Raw genomic sequence first — 23,666 nt, forward strand, 5'->3', positions numbered from 1 at the left:
CCTGAACTCTAGGCCTGGGCGCTGTCCCTCAGTTCTTCAGCTCAAGGCTAGCGCTCTACCACTTGAGCCACAGCGCCACTTCCAGCTTCTCTGCTTATGTAGTGCTGGAGGAATCAAACCCAGGGCCTCATGCATGCAAGGCAAGCACTCTACCATTAAGCTACCTTTCCAGCCCCTCCCATTATAATCTTAAAAGACCACAATTCTATATGAAATCTATTGTTGAGAAAAATGTTTATTTATAGTGCCTGATATCTTTCTCTGTATTACTAATGCTACGTCCTTGGCTATTTCTGTTATTTAAGTATGCCTTTTTCTTTTTCCTTTTTCTTTATTGTTGTGGGCTTGAACTCTGGGCCTAGGCTCTGTTCCTTTGCTCATGTGCTCAAGGCTAGCACTCCACTGCTTTGGGCCACAGCTCCACTTCCAGTTTTCTGACGGTTAGTTGGATGGAGATGAGTCTCACAGGCTTTTCTGCCTGGGCTGGCTTTGAACTGTGATCCTCAGATCTCAGCCTCCTGAGTAGCTAGGATTATAAGCATGAGCTACTAGCACTCAGCTCCTTTCTCTTTTTTTGTGTCAATATGGGGGCTTGGACTCAGGGCCTTCCAATCTTTAGCTTTTTTGCTTAAGGCTGGTGCTCTACCACCTGAGCCATACCTCCACTTCCAGTTTTCTACTGGTTAATTGGAGATAAGTGTCTCAGATTTGTCTGCCTGAGAAGGTTTCAAATCTCTCTCCTCAGATCTCAACCTCCTGAATAACTAGGATTAACAGGCGTGAGTCACTGGCACCTGGCTAGAAGATCTTACATTGTTGGGTTTCTACACATGTTTGGTGCATTTTAGAGTATGTTCCCTTTTTATTCCCTAGTAAGATTCTTTGTTCATCTGTCTATAAGGGCAATATGTAATTAATGTAGCCTCCCTTTCATTATTGTGAGAAAGGCATGGAACATGCTTTCTGGAACTGTATATTGCAACATTTCCCTAATGTGTCTGGAGGATGGCTCAGTAGTTAAGTCGTAAAGTCAGGAGGGCTTACCATTCTTTTTTTTTCTTTTTTTGGGGGTCCAGTCATGGGCCTGAACTCTGGGCCTGGGCGCTGTCCCTCAGCTCTTCAGCTCAAGGCTAGCGCTCTACCACTTGAGCCACAGCGCCACTTCCGGCTCTTTTCTTTTTGCTTATGTGGTGCTGAAGAATCGAACCCAGGCCCTCAAGCATGCAAGGCAAGCATTGTACCACTGAGCCACCTTCCCAGCCCTCACCATTCTTTTGGATGTTTTTCCCTTCCTTCACTGCCCTGTCTCTTGGCCTTGAACCATTCTTTATACTCTTGTTGGGGATGAAGAGAGTTACTTGGCTGCTGTTTGTAGTGTTTCTAGGGTTAGGAAGGTAACTCAGTGGTAGAGTGTTTGCCTTGCATGCATGAGGCCCTGGGTTCGATTCCTCAGCACCACATAAGCAGAAAAAGCCAGAAGTAGCGCTGTGGCTCAAGTGGTAGAGCTCTAGCCTTGAGCTGAAGAGCTGAGGGACAGCGCCCGGGCCCAGAGTTCAGGCCCCACAACCAATAATAAATAAATAAATAAATAACAGAATCTACATATGTCATGGTCTACTTTTTATTCCTTCAATCATATATAATTATGTCTAAATATTTTCTATTGTGTCTAAGGATGTGGATTAATAAGAAAGCTACAACTGCCAGACACTGGTGGCTCATACCTGTAATCCTAGCTACTCAAGAAGCTGAGATTTGAGGATCACGGTTCAAAGCCAGCCCAGGCAGGAAAGGCCCCAAGACTCTTACCTCCAATTAACTACCAGAAAACCGGAAGTGGTGCTGTGATTCAAGTGGTAGAGCGCTCGCCTTGAGCTGAAGAGCTCAGGGACAGCACCCAGGCCCAGATTTCAAGCCCCATGACCAACAAAAAACACAAAAAAAGAAAGATGTAACTTTAATATGCCATTCTGACTATTTACTACATATTTTAAATCCCTGGATCAATTTAAATTGTAATATTATTGAGATACTTCTTTTTATCTCATTGAAGTAGTATATTTATTAATACAGAATAGGACTTTAGAAACTAAAAGCTGAGTGCTCCAGATTTTACTTTTTTTGTACTATTACTAGGACTTGAACTTGGTGTTATCGAGCCTATCACATGGCTTTCTTGCTCACAGATGAAATATTATCACATCAGATGTGCCTCCATTCTGGCATTTTGCTGGTTAATTGGAGATGCAGTTTCATGAACTTTTCTACCTTGGCTGGCTTCAAACCTTGATTCTCAGATCTCAGCATCCAGAGTACCTAGAATTACAGGTGTAAGCCACTGCTACCCAACCATACTTTTATTTTGATAACTTCTGTTCTGCCCTAAATGCTAACAATGTTTACCCAAGACAGTAGGCCAGACAAATGCTAAATCCCATTCTTTGTGCTTTTAACCATTTTGATTAGTAATGACCATTCTATTGTTTCCCAGGGTGTTTGTGATTCTGTGTATTAGCTTTTGGATTAAGGGCTGGGAAGGTGGCTCAGTGGTAGAGCGCTTGCCTTGCATGCCTAAGGCCCTGGGTTCGATTCCTCAGCACCACATAAGCAAAAAGGAAAAAAAAAGCCAGAAGTGGCGCTGTGGCTCAAGTGGCAGAGCGCTAGCCTTGAGCTGAAGAGCTGAGGGACAGCGCCCAGGCAGAGTTCAGGCCCCAGACCGGACCCCCCACCAAAAAATAAAACTTTTGGATTAATTATTAGAGAGGATTTATCTTTCCTTGTTTTTGGAAGTATAGGGGTTTCCTAGCTAGGCAGACCTTATAGCACTTGAGACATGCCACCAGCCCCTATATATGTCTTTAAAGCTTTCAATTAGATATAACAGTTTCTAATTCTGCATTTTATTTAGGGGACATTGTAGAGGACAAGAAGCAAAGAGTGTTTTTCTAGCTAGTGTGGCCTGATGAAAAAAATTTTAGAGCATGATTAAGTAATTATTCATTATAATGTAAATTTCTATGTAAAAAATTTTATTTCCTAATACTTTTCTCTCATTTAACTCCTTAAAATACCTTATTTTGGGCTGGGAAGGTGGCTCAGTGGTAGAGTGCTTGCCTCACATGCATGAGGCCCTGAGTTCGATTCCTCAGCACCACATAATCGGAAAAAGCCAAAAGTGGTGCTGTGACTCAAGTGGTAGAGCACTAGCCTTGAGCTTAAGAGCTGAGGGACAGTGCCCAGGCCCAGAGTTCAAGCCCCACTACTGACAAAACAAACAAAAAAACCCTTGTTTTTCCAGATTACTATATGTCAGGCATAATTTTCTTATGTAGCATAATGGACAGTTCATTGTAATCCCATGGGATTTCAGTAAACTTTTTAAGTTAATTGATAAATGTAAAGAGAGTTATTTTTATTGTAGCTTTCAGTTTTCAAAGATGACATGAGGGCTGGGAAGGTGGCTCAGTGGTAGAACGCTTGCCTTACATGCATGAGGCCCTGGGTTCGATTCCTCAGCACCACATAAGCAAAAAGAAAAATAAAGCCGGAAGTGTCGCTGTGGCTCAAGTGGTAGAGCGCTAGCCTTGAGCTGAAGAGCTGAGGGACAGTGCCCAGGCCGAGTTCAGGTCCTACGACTAGACCAAAAAAAAAAAAATAGTACTCAAAGATGACATGAAAAAAATGACATGTAATATCAATATAGTCATTTATTCATCCAAAACCAAATAATATTTTTTTTAATTTTTGTTGGTCATGGGCCTGAACTCTGGGCCTGGGCACTGTCCCTCAGCTCTTCAGCTCAACCACAGTGCCACATCTGGCTTTTTCTGCTTATGTGGTGCTGAGGAATCGAACTCAGGGCCTCATGCATGCAAGGCAAGCACTCTGCCACTGAGCTACCATCCCAGCCCCCAAAAAAATATTTTTAAAGAAATGGAAAAATCCAAAATTCCAATATGATGTAGTACTGTTAATGCAACTGTACGTCTATTTCTGATTAATGATTCATTCACATAATAAACTATTGTAGGGGCTGTGTGTACTAAAAGAATTGTCAACCTTACCTAAATTATTACCACTTTAGTTTTTCTCTTCTTTTTTTTTTGTCTCAATTAGGAGATGTCCCCAGATGCTTCACTTCCAGGGGATCCTGAGGCCTATCCTGCTGCTGTGTCAACCGGTGGAGCCATTCATCTGCAGACAGGAGGTGGATATTTTGGCCTAAGCTTTACTTGTCCTAGTCTCAAAAATCCTATTAGCAAGAAATCCTGGACTCGCAAATTAAAAAGCTGGGCATACAGGCTACGGCAGTCAACCAGCTTTTTCAAGAGATCAAAAGTCCGTCAAGGTAGTGTGCTTACAGTCAGGGACATAGACTAGGTAACATCATTTTTCATTTACTTTTTTTTTGTTCATACACAAACAAATCTTGTCACTTTTTCCATGTAGCCCATGTATGTGACTTGTCCCATTAATATCATTGTCATCTTCTTTTTTCCTTTGGTAATAAATTTAGTTTTCCAAATTACTCATTTCATATAGATCTTAAGTCTTGGGATAAATCTTATATTGTCTGATTTAGAGTTAGGGTCTTATATAATATTGCTTATTGCATTAACACCTTTGAATTATCTAGCAGGAGTTAAGCTTGTTCTACTTCGTTTTTGATTGTGGAAACATATTTAATCTCAAAACCGATTTTCTCTTCTCTGCCTATAATTTGACCAAACTTCCAGTGGAAGCAGAAGATTTAAGATCAACAATTGCTCCTGATCCCATTCCTCTGACACGAGAGTCCACAGCTGATACTAGGCCTCTGAGTAGATGTAAAGTGATGAGTGGATCATTTCAACGGGGTCGGTTCCAGGTTTGTGTCTTTGGTTGAATCCTTATCTATAAGGGCCTTATTAAAAAAGAAACATCAATGTCAGACATGTAACTCAGTAGAAGAGCACTTGACTATTATCCATGAGGCCCTGGGTTCCATCCCTGGCACTGTTAAAAACATAAAGTAGTATCATTTATTTGTAGGTTGATCTGGAGATGATGATAACTATAGATCCTTTCATATTTAATTTGTTTACCTTGCCACATATCCCCTCATCTTTGGAGGCCATCAGTAAAGATGAGTCTAAAGAATAGGAGGATTTCAGTGACTTCAGGAGAGCACTGAAATGAATCATCATGTTTTTGGTGGGCACTAGGGTCATCTTTTTAATCAATCTTATTTCTTGTCTTTTATAATCTCTACAATTAGAATGATGGGATTTTATTTGACACAACTTTGATTATGAGATTTTATTTGAGCAGTATGGAGCCAACTCTTTTCATCCAAAGGACCCAATTAAAAGACTGAATCTATGTTTTAGGAATATCAGCACAACCTAACATCCACTTGTCTATGCTGTGTATTGATGTTGAATTTCTTCATTGAGGTTTGCTTCTTGGTTAGGTAGAGCCAGACACTTTTTACCTTTTTATATCGCAGGTGATTACAGTTCCTCAGCAGCAACCAGTAAAAGTGACATCTTTTGGAATAAAGCACAGACCAGCATTAAAGGAAATGACAAACCAATCTAGTGAAGAAGCCCTAGTCTTTACTGAAGCTGCAAAAGCTCAGTTGGTAGAAGTAGAACCTGCCACGCACAATCCTCAAACTTTACTTTCTTCTCAGAGGTTACGGACACTTCATGAAACTTTTAAAGAAGATAAAGGAATTCCCAAGCAAGGTGACAACTTGTTATCTTTCAGCACAGCTTGTGAGACCAATGTATCTACAATGACCTCAGCAAAGGAATTGGAAGAAACATCAGGCACAGGAAGCAACCTGCAGTCTGAATCTGAACTTTTGCATATAGAAAAAGAGGTCCTGACTGCTGGGAAACAGTGTCATTCTAATAGTGAATTTTTAGCCACTCTTGGTGGCAATAGAAAATCAGTGGCAAAAACCAGTTCAGAGAGTAGTCAGTGTTTACCACTCCATGAAGACCAAACTTATGTTCAGACACAGAGTTCACTCTTCTATTCACCATCATCCCCGATGAGCAGTGATGATGAGTCAGAAATAGAGGATGAGGACTTGAAAGTGGAGCTTCAAAAATTACGAGAAAAGTAAGAACTCTTTCTCTTCTGTCACAAATCTGGTTGTATAATAGAACATAATGCTTGATAGCTGATATTTTAATGATTAAAAAAGTTTCTAATGATTGAAAACCACCCACCAAAAAAAAAACAACAAAAAAAAAGAAAACCACCCACAATGTTAATGTCTCACATTTGTGAATTTTAAAATCCTTACGTATAAAATATTTTTGTAGGGCCGGAAGGTGGTTCAATGGTAGAGCGCTTGCCTTGCATGCATGAGCCCCTGGGTTCGATTCCTTAGCACCACATAAACAGGGAAAAAAAGCCAGAAGTGGCGCTGTGGTTCAAGTGGTAGAGCACTAGCCTTGAGCTGAAGAGCTGAGGGACAGCGCCCAGGCCCAGAGTTCAGGCCCCACGACCAGACCCCCCCAAAAAATTTTTTAATATATATATTTGTAATTTGAAGACTAATTATAATTGATTATTTACTAGTATGTTGGTGTTTTTCTTTGTTGTTCATGAGGCTTGAACTCAGGGTCTGGGCACTATCAATGCCAAGGCTACTGCTGTACCACTTGAGCCACAGCACCACTTCCAACTTTCTTGTGGTTAATTGAAGATAAGAGTCTCATGGACTTTCCTCAGATCTCAACTTCTTGAGTAGCTAGGATTACACGCGTGAGCCACAGGCTCCACCTTATTTTCTAGTGTGCTTTTAATTATTCTTCTTGCTGAATTTTTCAATCCTGAATTTTCAATCCTTTAGAACTTTTAGATTAAGATTTTATAACTAGGGCTGGGAAGTTGGCTCAGTGGTAAGAGCATGCCTGAGGCCCTGGGTTCGATTCCTCAGCACCACATAAGCAAAAAGAAAAAAGCCAGAAGTGGTGCTGTGGCTCAAGTGGCAGAGTTCAGGCCCACGACCGGACCCAAAAAAAAAAAAAAAAAAAGATTTTATAACTATTCTCAGTATGCTTTTTTTTTTTTTTTTTTTTGCCTTCAGGGCCTGGGCCCTGTCCCTGACTTCTTTTTGCTCAAGGCTGGAACCCTACTTCTGGCTTTTTCTGTGTATGTGGTACTGAGGAACTGAACCCAGGGCTTCATGCATGCTAGCCAAGCACTCTACCAATATGCCACATTCCTAGCCCCCTTGTAATGCAATGTAATAAGTAAACATCTAATTCATATAGTCAGATAGTGGTTCATCTTTAAGAAAAGGTAAGACCCTTCTAAGATCAAGCTTGTTATTTGGTGAATGAGACCAACTGTTTTTTTGTGTGTGTGTTGGTACTGGGGATTGAATTCAGGGCCTGGGTGCTATCCCAGAGCTTTTTTTGCTCAAGGCTAGCTCTACCAGTTTAGCCACAGCAGCATTTCTGGCTGTTTTGATAGTTAATTAGATAAGAGAGTCTCCCAGACTTTCTTGCTTTCAAACTACTATCTTCAGGTCTTAGCCTCCTGAGTAACTAGGATCACAGGTGTGAGGCACTGGAGCCAGGCTATCCACTGGCAACCAGCTAAGTTTTTTTTTTTTCAATTAAGAGTACTATTTAGTTAAAAAAAAAAAGGCAAACATTCATCTAAGTTTCAGCTAGTCAGTATTTTTGCTGGTGAAGTTTATTAACTTTGTTTAAGGATACTGTAGTCATATATTTTGTCATGCAGAGTAGTATTTTGTATTTAGTCAAATTTTTAAGAACTTGGTGTTAAGTTGATGAATTCTCTAATCCTATTAACATGGCTCAACTTCAAAAGATACAAAAAGATTAGTTTAGCCTCCTTCCTGCCACTGAACCTGTACCCCACAGTTAGTTTAGTAGAAGCAAATAATACTGTTTCTAGTATATTCACAAAAGTCTATGTATTACAAATACATGTGTATGTTATTTGTTCCCCTATAAATAGTAACATACTATATACTTATTTTATCACTAAGAAAGAGAGAGAACGAAAAAGTGAAAATGAAATATATCATCAAGGGAAATTATAGGATCAAGCTAGCAGGCTCAAGAGCCCCATTTTTCTATTTTGCAGTTCTATAGTGTTTCCCTTGACTACTACTTTACCAATATATTTTGTCACGTAGAGTGGTATTTTGTATTTAGTCATTTTTGTGCCAGTCTTGAGGCTTGAACTCAGGGTCTAGGCACTGTTCTGTGCTTTTCTTATTCTTTTCCGCAATGCTACCACTCTACCACATGAACCACAGCTCTACTTCTGGCTTTCGGTGGTTAAAATGGAGATAAGAGTCTCACAGACTTTTCCTGCCTGGGCTGGCTTCAAACCATGATCCTCAGATCTCAGCCTCCTGAGTAGTTAATCAATATTTTTTTGCAACCCAGTCTTATCATGTAACCTAGGTGGGCTTCAAACTTGTGATTGTACTGCCTCAGTGTTAGGACTTAATTTTTTTTTTTTTTGGGTCCGGTCGTGGAGCCTGAACTCTGGGCCTGGGCGCTGTCCCTCAGCTCTTCAGCTCAAGGCTAGCGCTCTACCACTTGAGCTACAGCGCCACTTCTGGCTTTTTTTTCTTTTTGCTTATGTGGTGCTGAGGAATCGAACCCAGGGCCTCATGCATGCAAGGCAAGCGCTCTACCACTGAGCCACCTTCCCAGCCCTTAATTTTTTTTTTGTTAATTGTGGGGCCTGAACTCTGGGCCTAGACACTGCCCCTCAGCTCTTCAGCTCAAGGCTTAGTGCTCTACCACTTGGGCCACAGCACCACTTCCTGCTTTTTCTGCTTATGTGGTGCTGAGGAATCGAACCCACGGCCTCATGCATGCAAGGCAAGCACTCTACCACTGAACCACCTTCCCAGCCCCTTAATACATATTTTAAACCAGTCCCAAAAGGCTGTTAGCTTTTGTAGTCGTCAGTAATGAGTATGAGCACTTGATTTTGAATTTGAGACCTGGATTCTCTCTCATAACCTCATAGAAACCAAGACCTGGAGGGGTATTTAAGAATATTCTATTGCAAGGGAAGGAGTAACATTGTTCAAAAAAAGTCATTACCTGACTTATGTAACTGCAACCCCTCTATACATCACCTTTATAATAACAATTAAAACAATATTCTATTCTCTGGGCATCAATGGCTCAGGCCTGTAATCCTAGCTACTCAGGAGGCAGACATCTGAGAATCATGGTTCAAAGCCAGCACAGGCAGGAAAATCCATGAGACTCTTACTGCAATGAATCACCAAAAAAGATGGGAAGGAGCTGTGTGGCTCAAGTAGTAGAGAGTTAGACTTGAGTAAAAAAGCTCAGAGGGCTGGGCACCAGTGGCTCACACCTGCAATCCTAGCTTCTCAGGAGGCTGAGATCTGAGGATTGTAGTTCAAAGCCAGCCCAGGCAGGAAAGTCCATGAGACTCTTATCTCCAATTAACCACCAGAAAACCGGAAGTGGCACTGTGGCTCAAGTGATAGAGGGCTAGCATTGTGTTGAAGAGCTTAGGGACTGCTCAAGCCCAGAGATGAAGCCCCACGACCAACCAAAAAAAAAAAAAGTTCAGAGGTCTAGGACTGTAGCTTAATGGTAGAGTCCTTGCTTAGCATGCATGAAACCCTGGGTTCAATTCCTCAGTACCACATAAACAGAAAAAGCTGGAAGTGACACCGTGGTTCAAGTGGTAGAGTGCTTGCCTTGAGTAAAAGCAGCTCAGAGATAGCACTTGGGCTCACACCCTAGGACCAATACCCAAAAAATATACTCTTCCCAAGTGTGGTGGCCTATGCCTAGATCTATCTAGCTACTCAGGAGGCTGACATCAAGAGGATCATGGTTCAAGGCCAGCTTGGTCAAAAATATTACTGGACCTTCACCCTAAATAAAATTTTGTTCATGGTGGCATATGCCTGTCATCCCAGCTGTATGAGAAACATAAATAGGACCATGATCCAGGTCATCTTGGACATAAATATAAGACCCTGTTTGAAAAATAATGTGAAAAGAGCTGAAGGCTTAACTCACGTGGGAGAGTACAACGTCCTGAGTTCAAGCCCCAATAATGCCACAAAAAACTATTCTTTTTTGTGACAGTACTAGGATTTGAACTCAAGGCCTGGATGTTATCCCTTAGCTTTTATGCTTAGGGCTAGCACTATAATACTTGAGTTACACCTCCACTCTCAACATTTTGGTGGTTAATTGGAGATCAGAATCTCTTGGAATTTCCTACCTCGACTGGCTTTGAATCTTGATCTACAGATCTCAGCCTCCTAAGTAGTTAAGATTACATATGTGAGCCACAAGCTCCCAGCTTCAATGTTCTTTTGATAGTAACTTTTAGACACCAGGATGGTGTTTTCAAGGCCTAGAATCCTATAAAACAACAAAAGTGAGCTGAATTTTTATCTTGAATAAACTCTAGTAGTGAGGATTCACACCAAAATTGATGCATGGAAACATACTCAAATAGTAGAGAAAAAGCAATCAAAATAGTGTCTTACCTCTTAGAGGAAATTTCTGGGAACCATTTGGTATATTTCTTGGTGCCAGATGGTTATAAACACGTTTTTTTGTGTTTTACAAAAGCAGGTTTATCATATACATGTTATTTTACAATTTTTTTCATTTGCAACTGGTGCTCTACAGCTTGAACCATGCCCTCTAGTTCCTGACTTTTTAAAACATTGTTGCCTATAGAAATTTGGATAGGGGCTGGGAAGGTGGCTCAGTGGTAGAGCACTTGCCTTGCATGCATGAGGCCCTGGGTTCGATTCCTCAGCACCACATAAGCAAAAAAAAAAAGAAGAAAAAAAAAAAAGAAATTTGGATAAGGCGTGGGAATGTGGCTTAGTGGTAGAGTGCTTGCCTAGCATGTGTGAAGCCCTGGGTTCAATTCCTCAGAACCACATAAACAGAAAAGGGCAGGAGTGGTGCTGTGGCTCAAGTGGTAGAGTGGTAGCCTTGAGCAAAAGAAGTTCAAGGATAGTGCCCAGGCCCTGAGTTTAGGCCCCAGGACTAGCCAAAATTAAAAAAAAAAATTTGGATAAAATAGTGTCTGCATGCTATTTCAGTATTTATTCTCTCCATAGACATTTAAATTTCCCCCATAATTTGCTTTATTTTGGTAGGGGGGTTCAGTCATGGGGCTTGAACTTTGGGTCTGGGTGCTGTCACTTCAGTTCTTCAGCTCACGGCAAGCACTCTACCATTTGATCCACAGAGCCACTTCCCCATAATTTGCTTTTAAGACAAAACTAAATTAAACATTTTCCTAATTTTACGTCTTTATATGATTACTTCTGTAGGGTATATACAAGTGCAATTGCTGAGTTGAATTGATAGTTAACATTGTAATAACACATTGTAGCTATACCACTTTATACTCCAAGTAAATATACAAGGGGGCTTATTTACCCACATCTTAATAGTTCTTGAATGGATATTACCAAGATTTTCATTTTATGCTAATAAATTGAATTTATTTTTTTAGTTTTATTAGTTGGGTATGGTAGCACATACCAGCCATTTGGGAAACCTGAGGCAAAAGTATTGTCAAGTGTGGTGTTGCCCCTCAAGTTCTTTAATTTAATTTTGTTCATCTGCTTAATTTTGAGATTATGTATCATCTTATATTTGTTACTATTTAAATTTTGCATTTTTTCTTCTTTGGAATTATCTTTTCAGATTCTTTGCTCTATATGTGTGTGTATTGGTTTGGGGCTTGAATTCAGGGCCCCTAAGCACTGTTTCTTCATTTTTTGTTCATAGGTGGTGTTCTACCACTTGAGCTACAACTCCACTTCTGTCTTTTTGGTGTTTAATTGCAGATAAAAGTCTCATAGACCGGGCACTGGTGGCTTATACCTGTAATCCTAGCTACTCAGGATGCTGAGATCTGAGGATCATGGTTCAAAGCCAGCCTAGGCAGGAAAGTCTGTGAGACTCTTATATCTGAATAATCACAGAAAAAAACAGAAGTAGTACTGTAGCACAAGTGATAGAATGCTGGCCTTGATCAAAAGGAGCTTAGAGACAGTGCCCAGACCCTAGTTCAAGCCCCATGAACTAAACAAAAAACAAAAACAATCAGGTAAATCAAGTCCTAGTACCAGTAAAAAAAAAAAAAAGTCTCACAGACTTTCCTGCTGGACTGGCATTACCCATTTTTTATGTTGTTTCTTAATTTCTTATTGAGTTTTATGACCTTATTAACCCTTTGCATAGGTGTGTTTACACACAAAGTCATAAGCTTACACATGGACCCAAGCTTGAACTCAGAGCTACTTTGCTTGGCTTTTTCACTCAAGGCCAGCTCTATACCACTTGAAACTTCCTTAGCTCATTGCAATATCTTGAAAATATTGCTTTCTGCCAGTTGCTGGTGGTTTACACCCATAATCCTAGTTATTCAGGAGGCTGAGATCTGAGGATCATAGTTCAAAGCCAGCCTGGGCAAGAAAGTCTGTGAGACTCTTATCTCCAGAAAGTCTGTGAGACTCTTATCTCCAATAAACCACTCAGAAAATGGAAGTGGTGCTGTGGCTCAAGTGGTAGAGCACTAGCCTTGAGTTAGAGTTGAGGGACAGCACCAAGGCCCAGAATTCAAGCCCAGGACTGGCAAAAAAAATATGCTATAGTTGTCTGTGTCACTATATTGAAATTTTAGAGATTTGTCCTTATTAGTTTGTTCATATATTTCTATGACTGCTTTGTTTAATGTCTTGCTTAGGAAGGTATTTCTGATTCTAAAATTGTGAAAATATTCTGTAATTTCACTTTTCTTAGCCTCAATTTCTTGTTAAACTGTCTTGTACTAGCATAGTTTCTAGATTCAACATTATAAGACCATGGTCATTGAAATGTTTTTTGTATAATTTTTCATCCAGACACATTCAGGAGGTGGTAAATCTGCAAACCCAGCAGAATAAAGAGCTGCAGGAGCTCTATGAACGCCTGCGATCCATTAAAGATAACAAAGCCCAGTCTTCAGAGATTCCTTTGCCACCTACATCACCACGCCGGCCAAGATCTTTCAAAAGTAAACTTCGCAGCCGTCCCCAGTCCTTGACACATACGGACAATAGCATGGTTACAAAAGGTAACTCAATCATAAAAGTAATTTTTAAAAAAATCTGTCAGAGCCAGGGACATGCCTCTGAACTCATCACTGGAGACCTGGAGGCAGGGGGATCACAAATTCAGGGCCAGCCTAAACTGCAGTACAGACTGTCTAAAAATTCATTAGGCAAAGGTTAGCAAAATTAGAAATACAATGATAATATAATTTGGTTTTTGTTAGACTAAAGTGATTTAGAGAAGTACACATTGTTCTAAAATGTTTTTTCTATTCTTTTGATGATAAATGTTGTTTTATGAAATAACAATGAAAATAACAGATTGATTTTTGGAGAACAGCTGAATTTGTTTTATCTTTTCATTGGGTAAACTAGAAGACCAATATAATTTCCCAGAATTGTTTTGGAAATCTTACCAGTCAGTGACAATTGCTGTTCTAACATTGAAAGTATACTGATAACAAAGATAAACGTTAAAATATTGAGGTGAGGTTCAGTGGTAGAATGCTTGTTTTACATGCATAAAGCCACTGATTTGATTCTTAATGCCACACACATCAAATATTCTCATGCTATCTGAAAAAAAGAGATCATTGGTATTATCTGGAAATGTAGCTTAGTGGTAGAATGCTTGCCTAGCATGCGTGAAACCCTGGGTTTGATTCCTCAGTACCACATAGAAAGAAAGAAAGAAAGAAAGAAAGAAAGAAAGAAAGAAAGAAAGAAAGAAAGAAAGAAAGAAAGAAAGAAAGAAAGAGAGAATATTAGTAGCTGGGTAAAGTGTCTTATACCTATAATTTTAGGTATTCATGAGGCTGACTTGGAAGACTATAGTTTGAAGCTAGCCTGGGCATAAAAATCTAAGAGACTTTATTTCCAAAATAACCAGCAAAAAGCTGGGTTGGAAGCAGGGCTCAACTGGTAGAGCACTAATTGATCAAGCAAGTCAAATAAGTGCAAGGTCCTGAGATCAAACCCCAGTACTGGCTAAAAGTATGTTACTTGAAAAAGGGAAGGGTCAGTATATACTTAGTCAATTTCTCTCGCCTGTAATCCTAGCTACTTAGGAGGCTGAGATCTGAGGATCAAAGTTCAAAGCTAGCCCAGGCAGGAAAGCCCATGAGACTTTTATCTCCAATTAACTGCCAGAAAACCAGAAGTGGCACTGTGGCTCAAATGGTAGAATGCTCACCTTGAGCTGAAGATCTCAGGGACAAAAAAAAAAAAAAATAGGTTAAATTTCTTTGGTTACAGCCGGGCGCTGGTGGCTCACGCCTGTAATCCTAGCTACTCGGGAGGCTGAGAAGTGAGGATGGAGGTTCAAAGCCAGCCCGGGCAAGAGAGACCGTGAGACTCCTATCTCCAATAAACCACCAGAAAACCGGAAGTGGCGCTGTAGCTCAAGTGGTAGAGCGCTGGCCTTGAGCTGAAGAGCTGAGGGACAGCGCCCAGGCCCAGAGTTCAAGCCCCACGACCGACCAAAAAAAAAAAATTCTTTGGTTCCATATTCAATCAGGTTAGGTTGAGGGTACACTCTAAGACATGTGTGAAATCTCAATAAAACTTGTAGTGGGCAATGTAATGGCTCCTTAAAGAGCAAATATGTAGAACAGTTATATAGTAAAGGAGAATTAAGAGTGCAGGTAGAATTTAAATAGCTCATCAACTAACTTTTTTTTTTTTTTTTGGTCTCTCATGGGGCTTGAACTCTGGGCTTGGGCGCTATCCCTCAGCTCTTCAGCTCAAGGCGAGCGCTCTACTGCTTGAGCGCCACTTCTGGTTTTCTAGTGGTTTATTGGAGATAAGAGTCCCACGGACTTTCCTCCTTGGGCTGTCTTTGAACCATGATCCTCAGATCTCAGTCTCCTGAGTAGCTAGGATTACAGGCATGAGCCACAGGTGCCCAGCTTCACCAACTAACTTTAAGCAAGGAAGATAACATTGGATCCAGTGGCACTGTGGCTCAAATGGTAGAGTGCTAGCCTTGAGCTGAAGAGCTCAGGAACAGTGCCCAGGTCCAGAGATCAAGCCCCACAACCAACAACAACAACAAAAAAATACAAGCTAGTCATATGTGGTGGTTGACTCCTGCATTCTCTGCATTGAGGAGGCTGCAGCAGATGTGTGGCAAGTTCAAGGCTAGCCTGAGTTCCACAGGGGGACCTTGTCTCAGCAAACCAAAAACCTGTACTTTGATCTTCCTAAAGTCAGAGATAAGGGTATATTTGAATTGAAAGAAACTGTGAGGATTTAATTGAATACCTAAGATCTTCATTGTATTATGTGTGGTCCCCAAATGGCTTGTTTATTTATTTTTAAATAAAGCCTTTCTATGTTTTCTAGTCTGGCCTTAAAACTCTTGTGCTCAAGTGATCCTCATGTCTCAGTCTCCTGAGTAATGGGATCACAGGCTATAGAACTTAGAAAATTTTGGGGTGGCTCAGTGGTAGAGCACTTGCCTTGCATGCCTGAGGCCCTGGGTTCAATTCCTCAGCACCACATAAGCAAAAAGAAAAAAGCAAGAAGTGGCACTATGGCTCAAGTGGTAGAGCGCTAGCCTTGAGCTGAAGAGCTGAGGGACAGCGCCCAGGCCCAGAGTTCAGGCCCCACGACCGGACCCCCCCCCCCCAAAAAAAAAGAACTTAGAAAATTCTTTTGTTTTGGGGCTGGGAAGGTAGCTCAGTGGTAAAGCGCTTGCCTTGCATGCCAGAGGCCCTGGGTTCAATTCCTCAGCACCACATAAGCAAAAAGAAAAAAGCCGGAAGTGGCGCTGTGGCTCAAGTGGTAGAGCGCTAGCCTTGAGCTGAAGAGCTGAGGGACAGTGCCTAGGCCCAGAGTTCAGGCCCCACGACCGGACCCAAAAAAAAAAAAGAAAGAAATTTTTTTTGTTTTGTTTTGGTGATACTGGGGCTGGAACTCAAGGCATTGCACATCCTAGGCCTTACCACTGAGATATATCCCTAACCCAACCAAAAGGCTTGTTTATATTTATGTTTTGTGTTCACCAACATAGGTTTTTTTTTCAGTCATTGAAAGTACCTTATAAAGCCAGGTGCCATTGGCTCATGCCTATAATTCTAGCTACTCAGATCATTCAGGATGCTGAGATCTCAGGATAGCAGTTTGAAGGCAGCCTAGGCAATAAATTACTCCGAAAAAGATGGAAGTGGTACTGTGGCTCAAGTGGTAGACCACTATCCTTGAGCAAAAGAAGCTCAGAGACAGTGCCCAGACTCAGAGGTCAAGCCCCAGAACTGGCAAAAGAAGTAGATTATGGTAGTCTCCAACGATTGTTGAATTAATATGTTGCTCCATTCAGTTCTGTTAATTTTTACTTCACATATTTTGTAACTCAGTTGTTAGTTGCCCGTATTTATAATTGCTTGCAGTCTTGATATTATTGTGTGTTTCTGATATTATTATAGGCAATCTACCTTACTTTTATTTATTTCATGATGACACTGGGGGTTTAACTCAGAGCCTCCTACTCTTTCGTAGCTCTTTTGCTCAAGGCTAGACCTCCACTTCTAGCTATTTGCTGGACAATTGGAAGTAAGAGTCTCTCAGGGGGCTGGAAGGTAGCTCACTGGTAGAGTGCTTGCCTTGCATGAATGAGGCCCTAGGTTCGATTCCTCAGCACCACATAAGCAGAAAAAGCTGGAAGTGGCACTGTGGCTCAAGTGGTAGAACACTTGCCTTAAGTTGAAGAGCTGAGGGACAGCCCCCAGGCCCAGATTTCCGGCCCCACGATCGACCAAAAAAAACACAAAAAACAGTCTCTCAGATGTGTATGTTCAGGGTGTCTTAGAACCTCGATTATTACATCTCAGAGTCCTGAGTAGTTAAGATTATAGGCATGAGCCACTGGTGCCAAGCCCACCTCTCTTTCATTTACTGCTTATACACTATACTGTTTTCCATTCTTTTTTTGTCTGTCCTAAGACTTGAACTCAGGGCCTCGGCACTGTCCCTGAGCTTCTTTTTTGCTAAAGGCTACTCTACAATATGAGCCACAGCGCCACTTCTGACTCTTTCTGTTTATGCGGTACTGAGGAATCCAACCCAGGGCTTCATGCATGCTAGGCAAGCACTCTACCACTAAGCCACATTCCCAGCCCCCCATTCTTTTTTGTCAGTCATCTTGAACTCAGAGCCTGGGCTCTCTCTGTCCCTGAGCTTTTGTGCTCAAGGCTATCACAGTACCACTTTGAGCCACAGCTCCACTTCTAGCTTTTTGCTGGTTAATTGGAGATAGTCTCAAGGACTTTCCTGCCCAGACTGGCTTCAAACTGAGATCCTCAGAGCTCAGCCTCCTGAATAGCTAGGATTAAAAGTATGAGCCACCAGCACCTGGCCAGATTTGTGTTTTTTAATCCAATTATTCTTAATGAGGGATATTATATAGTTAGCCCATTTTTTAAAAAAAGAAACCTATTCTATCAATCTCTATCTTCTACTTGGGCTCTAAAAACCATTTTGATGTAATATAATTTTAAAAAGGTAGAATATGTTTGTTGTTATGCTTTTGGGTTTTCATATGTCATTTGACTTTGTTCTCTTCCTTGATTTTTGCCTTCCTTTCTATATATTTTTTATATTTTCTAGTATGAGTTTTAATTTATTTGTTTGTTTTATTTATTTTGATTTTTGGTTATTTTGGTAGTCATGGGTATTATAATTAAAAATTATATATATATATATATATATATTTTTTTTTAGGGTTTGAACTCAGTATTAGGATTTTAACTCAGAATGTTACACTTATTATTCAGGTGGTCTACCATTTGGACAAGCCCAGCACTTATTTTACTTTAGTTATACTTTAGATAGGGTCACATTTGCCTAGGGGTGGCCTTTGACTACAATCCTCCTGTCTATGTTTCCTGCATAACTGGAATTTCAGGTGCTCACCACCATACCTGTCTTATTGGTTGAAAGGGGGTTCCAAACATTTTGCCCCAAAATTCAGTCCTCCCAATCCTCACCTTATGAGTAGCTGAGTTGCAGTTGTACGACACCAGACCTAGCCTAAAATTAGCTTCTTAATTTAGAACAATCTAGTTCAGATTAACACTAATTTAATTTCAATGGTATACAAAACTTATCTCTATTTGAGTTCCCTCCCACTTTCTTTGTACTGATGTTATATGCATTACATTTTTATAAGTCCATCAACATAGTTTCATAAATTAATATTTTCTACTCATCTTTGAAACCAATAGGAAGAAAACTTTTATAAACACAAAGTATATTTATGCCAAATATTGTGTTTACTGATTCAGTTTTCTTCCACAGTGTGCTTTATTTCTTCAATGTGGACTTTTTTTGTCTTACATCTTTTTTATTTTATTCAAAAGGGTTCTCTTTAGTATTTCTTATGAGGTAGGTCAAATAGTGATTAATTTCAAGGTGTTTTATTTAACTAGGAAATTTTTCATTTTTCATTTTTAGTATAGAATTTGAATAAAATTTGTATGTAATAGTATAGACTTCAATGTATAGAATTTGTTTCATAAACAAGAATATAGAGAACTATCTTAAATTCAATCAGGGGCAAGTAAAAGGATCTAATATAATTCCACTTAAAAAAGTTCTTTCCCTTCCACCAAATGTAAAATGAAAAAACATGTTTATGTTTTGTTTGATAACTAGAAAACAGAAGGATATTTTGGTGATTTCCAATTCAAGTGTATCACTATCTAGCTCATAGAAATATCTATTATTCTTAATACTTCTTGTTCTGGACTAGAATTAAATTTCCTTAATTATTTATTCCATGTAGAATCCTATTATAATCAGATTTCTAAAATAGCTATTTGAAATACTTTGTCAATGAAACTAAATTTTGCCATAAAGTTGATATGAAAAGTAATCAGAAATATGGAATTGAAAGAAAAAAATTCTGCTTAATAATGATCTATTATTTATCAATTACTCTAATATTTATCTGATTTTTAAAAATAATTTCATTATGCTATATGACTCCCAAAAATGTAAAAGATCAAACCATGTTGACTCAAAACTTTTCAGGACTCTAGACAGTCATGTGAATTAATAAAGATATGTTTGCCAGCTGGTGGCTCCCACCTATAATTCTAGTTAATTAGGAGGCTGAGATTTGAGGATCGCAGTTCAAAGCCAGCCTGGGCAAGAAAGTCCAGTAAACCACCCGAAAACCTCAAGAGGTAAAGCACTTGCCTGAAGCTGAAGAGCTGAGGGACAGCGCCCAGGCCCAGAGTTCAAGCCAAAAAAGGATATATTGACAAAAAAAAGGATATGTTCCATTCTTTGTGTGGGGAAAGCATGTGTGGTATTAATAGGGTTTGAACTCAGGACATGGGTGTTGTCTTTTTACATTTTTGCTCAAGGCTAGCACTCTAGAACTTGAGCCACAGCTTCAGATCTGGAGTTTTGGTGGTTAACTGGAGATAAGAGTCTCCTAGACTTTCCTTCCCAGGCTGACTTCCAACCTCAGTCCTCAGATCTCAGCCTCCTGAGTAGCTAGGATTAAAGGTATGAGTCACCAGCACCCAGTTTTCTATTCTGAATAAACACAGAAATCATCAAATATTTTCTAAAATTGGTTCAATGGAAATTCAAATTTTGTGGTGTTCTTCATATCAATTCCAGGCATTAAACTAGTTATCAGAATGAGTGCTGAAAATATGTATTTCTTCTGCATGTTCCCATGAGTTACCCATTTTTCCTTTTTCAAATCTCTTTCCCATTAAACTTTGTATTTTGATTTTTTAATGTTACTGAACCCAATTCTTCTAACTTGCCTCTTGAAAGGATCCCAGTAAAGCTGTTGCAACAAGGAAAATGATTTATTCAAAATACCAGCAAAACAGGAAGATTGCAAAGAAAAGCCAGCTTAGTTGGGCACCAGTGGCTCATGCCTGTAATCCTAGGTACTCAGGAGGCTGAGCATTGAGGATTGTAGTTCAAAGTCAGCCCAGGCAGGAAAGTCCGTGACTTTTTTTTGTCAGTCATGGGGCTTGAACTCTGTTACTGGGCACTGTCCCTGAGCTCTTTAACTCAAGGCCAGTGTTCTACCACTTGAGCCACAGCACCACTTCTGGTTTTCTGGTGGTTAATTGGAGATAAAAGTCTCACAAAAGTCCATAATACTCTTATCTCCAATTAATTTTTTTTTGGTCCGGTTGTGGGCCCTGAACTCTGGGCCTAGGCACTGTCCCTCAGCTCTTCAGCTCAAGGCTAGCGCTCTACCACTTGAGCCACAGTGCCACTTCCGGCTTTTTTCTTTTTGCTTATGTGGTGCTGAGGAATCGAACCCAGGGCCTCATGCATGCAAGGCAAGCGCTCTACCACTGAGCTACCTTCCCAGCCCCTCCAATTAATTTTTTAAAAGGAAAGAAAGAAAAAGAAAAGAAAAGGCACATGTGGCACTCTGGCTCAAGTGGTAGAAATTCTAGCCTTGAGCAAAAAGGAGCTGAGGGACAGCACCCAGGTACAGAGTTCAAGCCCAGGAAACAGGAACACAAGAAAGAAAAGGAAAAAAAAGGAAAACCATTATAAACAAAGCACAAGTTTAAACTCCTTTTATCCTTAGACAAAGGGGAATGGAGGGATCAAGTTAGGAATAGACTGATGGCTAGAGAATTTTAGACACCTCTTGGTCAGCAGTTGGGACATTGTGAAACTTGGTGGTTGGTACACACAAGAGTACAAGGTCAGAATGCCCCATATTATCTTGAAAACATCTTGGTTCATCTTAGAGATATGTATCTTAGGAGAGATATTACGTAAATTTAGAGCAAACATTCCTTAAATGACTAACCCATCCATATTTAGTTTTGAGCAGAAATCAAACCCAAAGGTTAAGGTAACAAAGGAGACAGATAAAATATGAAAGCTAAGAAGCCAAACTTGTTCAACTGTGTTTTAGTTCACTGCCAGACACTTTTGTAGGCCCAAATGAAGAATCAGTGCTTTCAGTAAAAATGAACACCAAAGGCTGGGAATGTGATTTAGTGGTAGAGTGCTTGGCTAGCATGCATGAAACCCTGGGTTTGATTCCTCAGTACCACATACACAGAAAAAGCTGGAAGTGGCGCTGTAGTCAAGTAGTAGAGTGCTAGCCTTGAGCAAAAGAAGCTTTTACTTGTTATTTATTTTCCTGAACTAATTGTGTATTTTTGTTTTTGTTTTTGTTTTTGCTAGTCCTGGTGCTTGAACTCACTGCCTGGGCACCTGTCCCTGAGCTTCATGTATGCTAGGCAACACTCTACCACTAAGCCACATTACCGGTCCTAATTGTGGGTTCTTTTGTACTAGATTTTTCCCTTTTTTTTCAGTTTTAAGCCTGGTTTCCTAAGATTCACTACTGGGCCAGTATCATTAAGTTATGAATTAATGATTGATCAAAAGACTTCATTAAAACCAGGTGCAGGTGGCTCAAACCTTTCATCTCAGCTACTCCAGATGCTGAGATCTGAGGATCACAGTTCAAAGCTAGCCATGCATGAAAGTCTGTGAGACTCTTATCTCCAATTAAGGACCAGAAAACCAGAAGTAGTGCTGTGGCTATAAGTGACAGAGCACTAGCATTGAGCAAAAAAGCTCAGGGACAGTGGCCAGGCCCTGAGTTCAAGCCCCACAACAGACAAAAACAAAAAGGTTTCTTCCTGGAATTTTGTGTGTGTGTGTGTGTGTGTGTGTGTGTGTGTGTGTGTGTGTGTGTGTGTGTGTGTGTGTGTGTGTCTGTGTGTCTGTGTGTCTGTGTGTCTGTGTGTGTGTCTGTGTGTGTCTCTGTGTTGATACTAGGACTTGTACTCAGTGCCTTGAACTTTAGCATGGCTTTTCCTCTCAAGGCTGTACTCTAAAACCTGTGCACTTGTGGATTTTTGGTAATAAATTGGATCTAAGTCACACAGATTTTTCTGCCCAGGCTGTCTTGGAACTACAATCCTCAGGTATGAACCTCCTGAATAGCTAGGATTACAAGTGTGAGCCACTAGAGTGTGGCTTGAATGTCTTTATTAGAGAATCTCTATGAGAAAGCATACCGTAAAACTTCAGGTTTACCAAAACCGTTTGTTTGTTTGTTTGTTTGTTTGTTTGTTTGTTTTAATTTATTGATTAATCGATGGATTGAGTGATTTCTGGTTCTGGGGTTTGAACTCAGAGCCTGGGTAATGTCCCTGAGCTTTTTGTATGCTTTACCACTTAAACCACAGCTCCATTTCTGGCTTTTTTGGTGGTTAATTGGAGATAAGAATCTCATGGACCTTCTTGCCAAGACTGGCTTCACACCACAATCTTGAGATCTCAGCTTCCTGAGTAGCTAGGATTGTAAGCATGAGCCAATTGCACCAAGCTCCATTTATTTTTCTGTATGCTATTGTAAGGCCGTGTTCTGTACCTTCTCTTTTTTCTTGTCATGCCCGAGTTCTGTTCCCAGGAATATGTCAGAAGATTCCAAAGTCTCCTAAGCTGATATAGGTCTTCCAGAATTCCTTTTAAATTCCAGCCTAGGTTCTTGTCTTTCCCAACTCAACTCAGAGCTTTAAGCAGCTGAGTTGTTTCCAACACTCCTTTGCTTTCAATGATGTCCTGCAAGTAGCTCTCTGTATTTATTTTTCACCCACCATTTTCCTCCATTGCCAGCAGAGCCAAGCCTGGATTGAAAGCAGATATGCATCACACTATTGGAAATAGTTTTTTTTTTTTTCTGAGATGCTGTGAAATACTGACTATGCTTGGGGGAAGGCACATTTAAGGACACTCAAAACAGGTCTGATCTCTCCATTGTCTGCACTGTTGCTAGCTTTTAAGCTACCACAAAACATAGCTAAGAAAAAAAGGGAATTGCCTCATGGTTAAGTGTGACAGGCACCGGCTGTTTGTCATTTACAGATGAATTTTATTTTGTTTTATGGCATTGGGTAATTATCAGTGCTTTCCATTGTTTTCATTGTTTTGCCCATATTTGGATTGCTGTAGAAGACAAGCAAGTTAACCTGCATTCTTGTGTGCAGTTCATGGGGCTTGAACAGTTTGTGTGCTGTCCTTGAAGGTATATTTGCCCAAGACTCTGTGCTCTACTACTTGAGCTACAGCTCCACATGCAGCTTTTTTGGTAGTTAATTGGAGATAGGGTCTCATGGACTTTCCTGTCCAGGTTGGCTATGACCCTCAATCCTCAGATCTCAGCTAGGATTACAGATATGGGCCACCAACTCCTGGCCCTTACTCTGCATTTTTAGAAATGAGTCTGAACTTCTACTTTCTAAAAGACTCTATGTTGAATTAGTGTTATTTCTCCTTTAAATGTGTCAAAAAAAATTTTCCAGTGAAATCATTTGAGTTCAGATTTTTCTTCTGAGAAGGTTTTTTTTTGGGGGGGTCCAGTCGTGAGGCCTGAACTCTGGGCCTGGGCGCTGTCCCTCAGCTCTTCAGCTCAACGGTAGCACTCTACCACTTGAGCCACAGCACCATTTCCAGCTTTTTTCTTTTTGCTTATGTGGTGCTGAGGAATTGAACCCAGGGCCTCAGGCATGCAAGGCAAGCGCTCTATCACTGAGCCATCTTC

At 40.4% G+C, this 23,666-nt stretch overlaps 1 protein-coding gene across 3 annotated transcripts in view; it reads left to right on the forward strand.

Moving 5' to 3' along the window:
- Wnk3 (WNK lysine deficient protein kinase 3) overlaps positions 1-23,666 on the forward strand; it is a 150,433-nt gene that overhangs the window by 108,720 nt on the left and 18,047 nt on the right. For 2 of the 3 annotated variants that reach the window (XM_070040399.1, XM_070040400.1), the window contains exons 18-21: positions 4,117-4,348; positions 4,737-4,867; positions 5,489-6,111; positions 12,923-13,134. In XM_070040399.1, the coding sequence (XP_069896500.1) occupies positions 4,117-4,348; positions 4,737-4,867; positions 5,489-6,111; positions 12,923-13,134 (1,198 nt within the window). The remainder of the gene's footprint in view (positions 1-4,116; positions 4,349-4,736; positions 4,868-5,488; positions 6,112-12,922; positions 13,135-23,666) is intronic. The other variant, XM_070040401.1, reaches the window with a different exon arrangement.

The sequence above is a fragment of the Dipodomys merriami genome, unplaced genomic scaffold (assembly GCF_024711535.1).
Source record: "Dipodomys merriami isolate MVZ:Mamm:240054 unplaced genomic scaffold, mDipMer1.0.p SCAF_3, whole genome shotgun sequence".
Taxonomy (NCBI): domain Eukaryota; kingdom Metazoa; phylum Chordata; class Mammalia; order Rodentia; family Heteromyidae; genus Dipodomys; species Dipodomys merriami.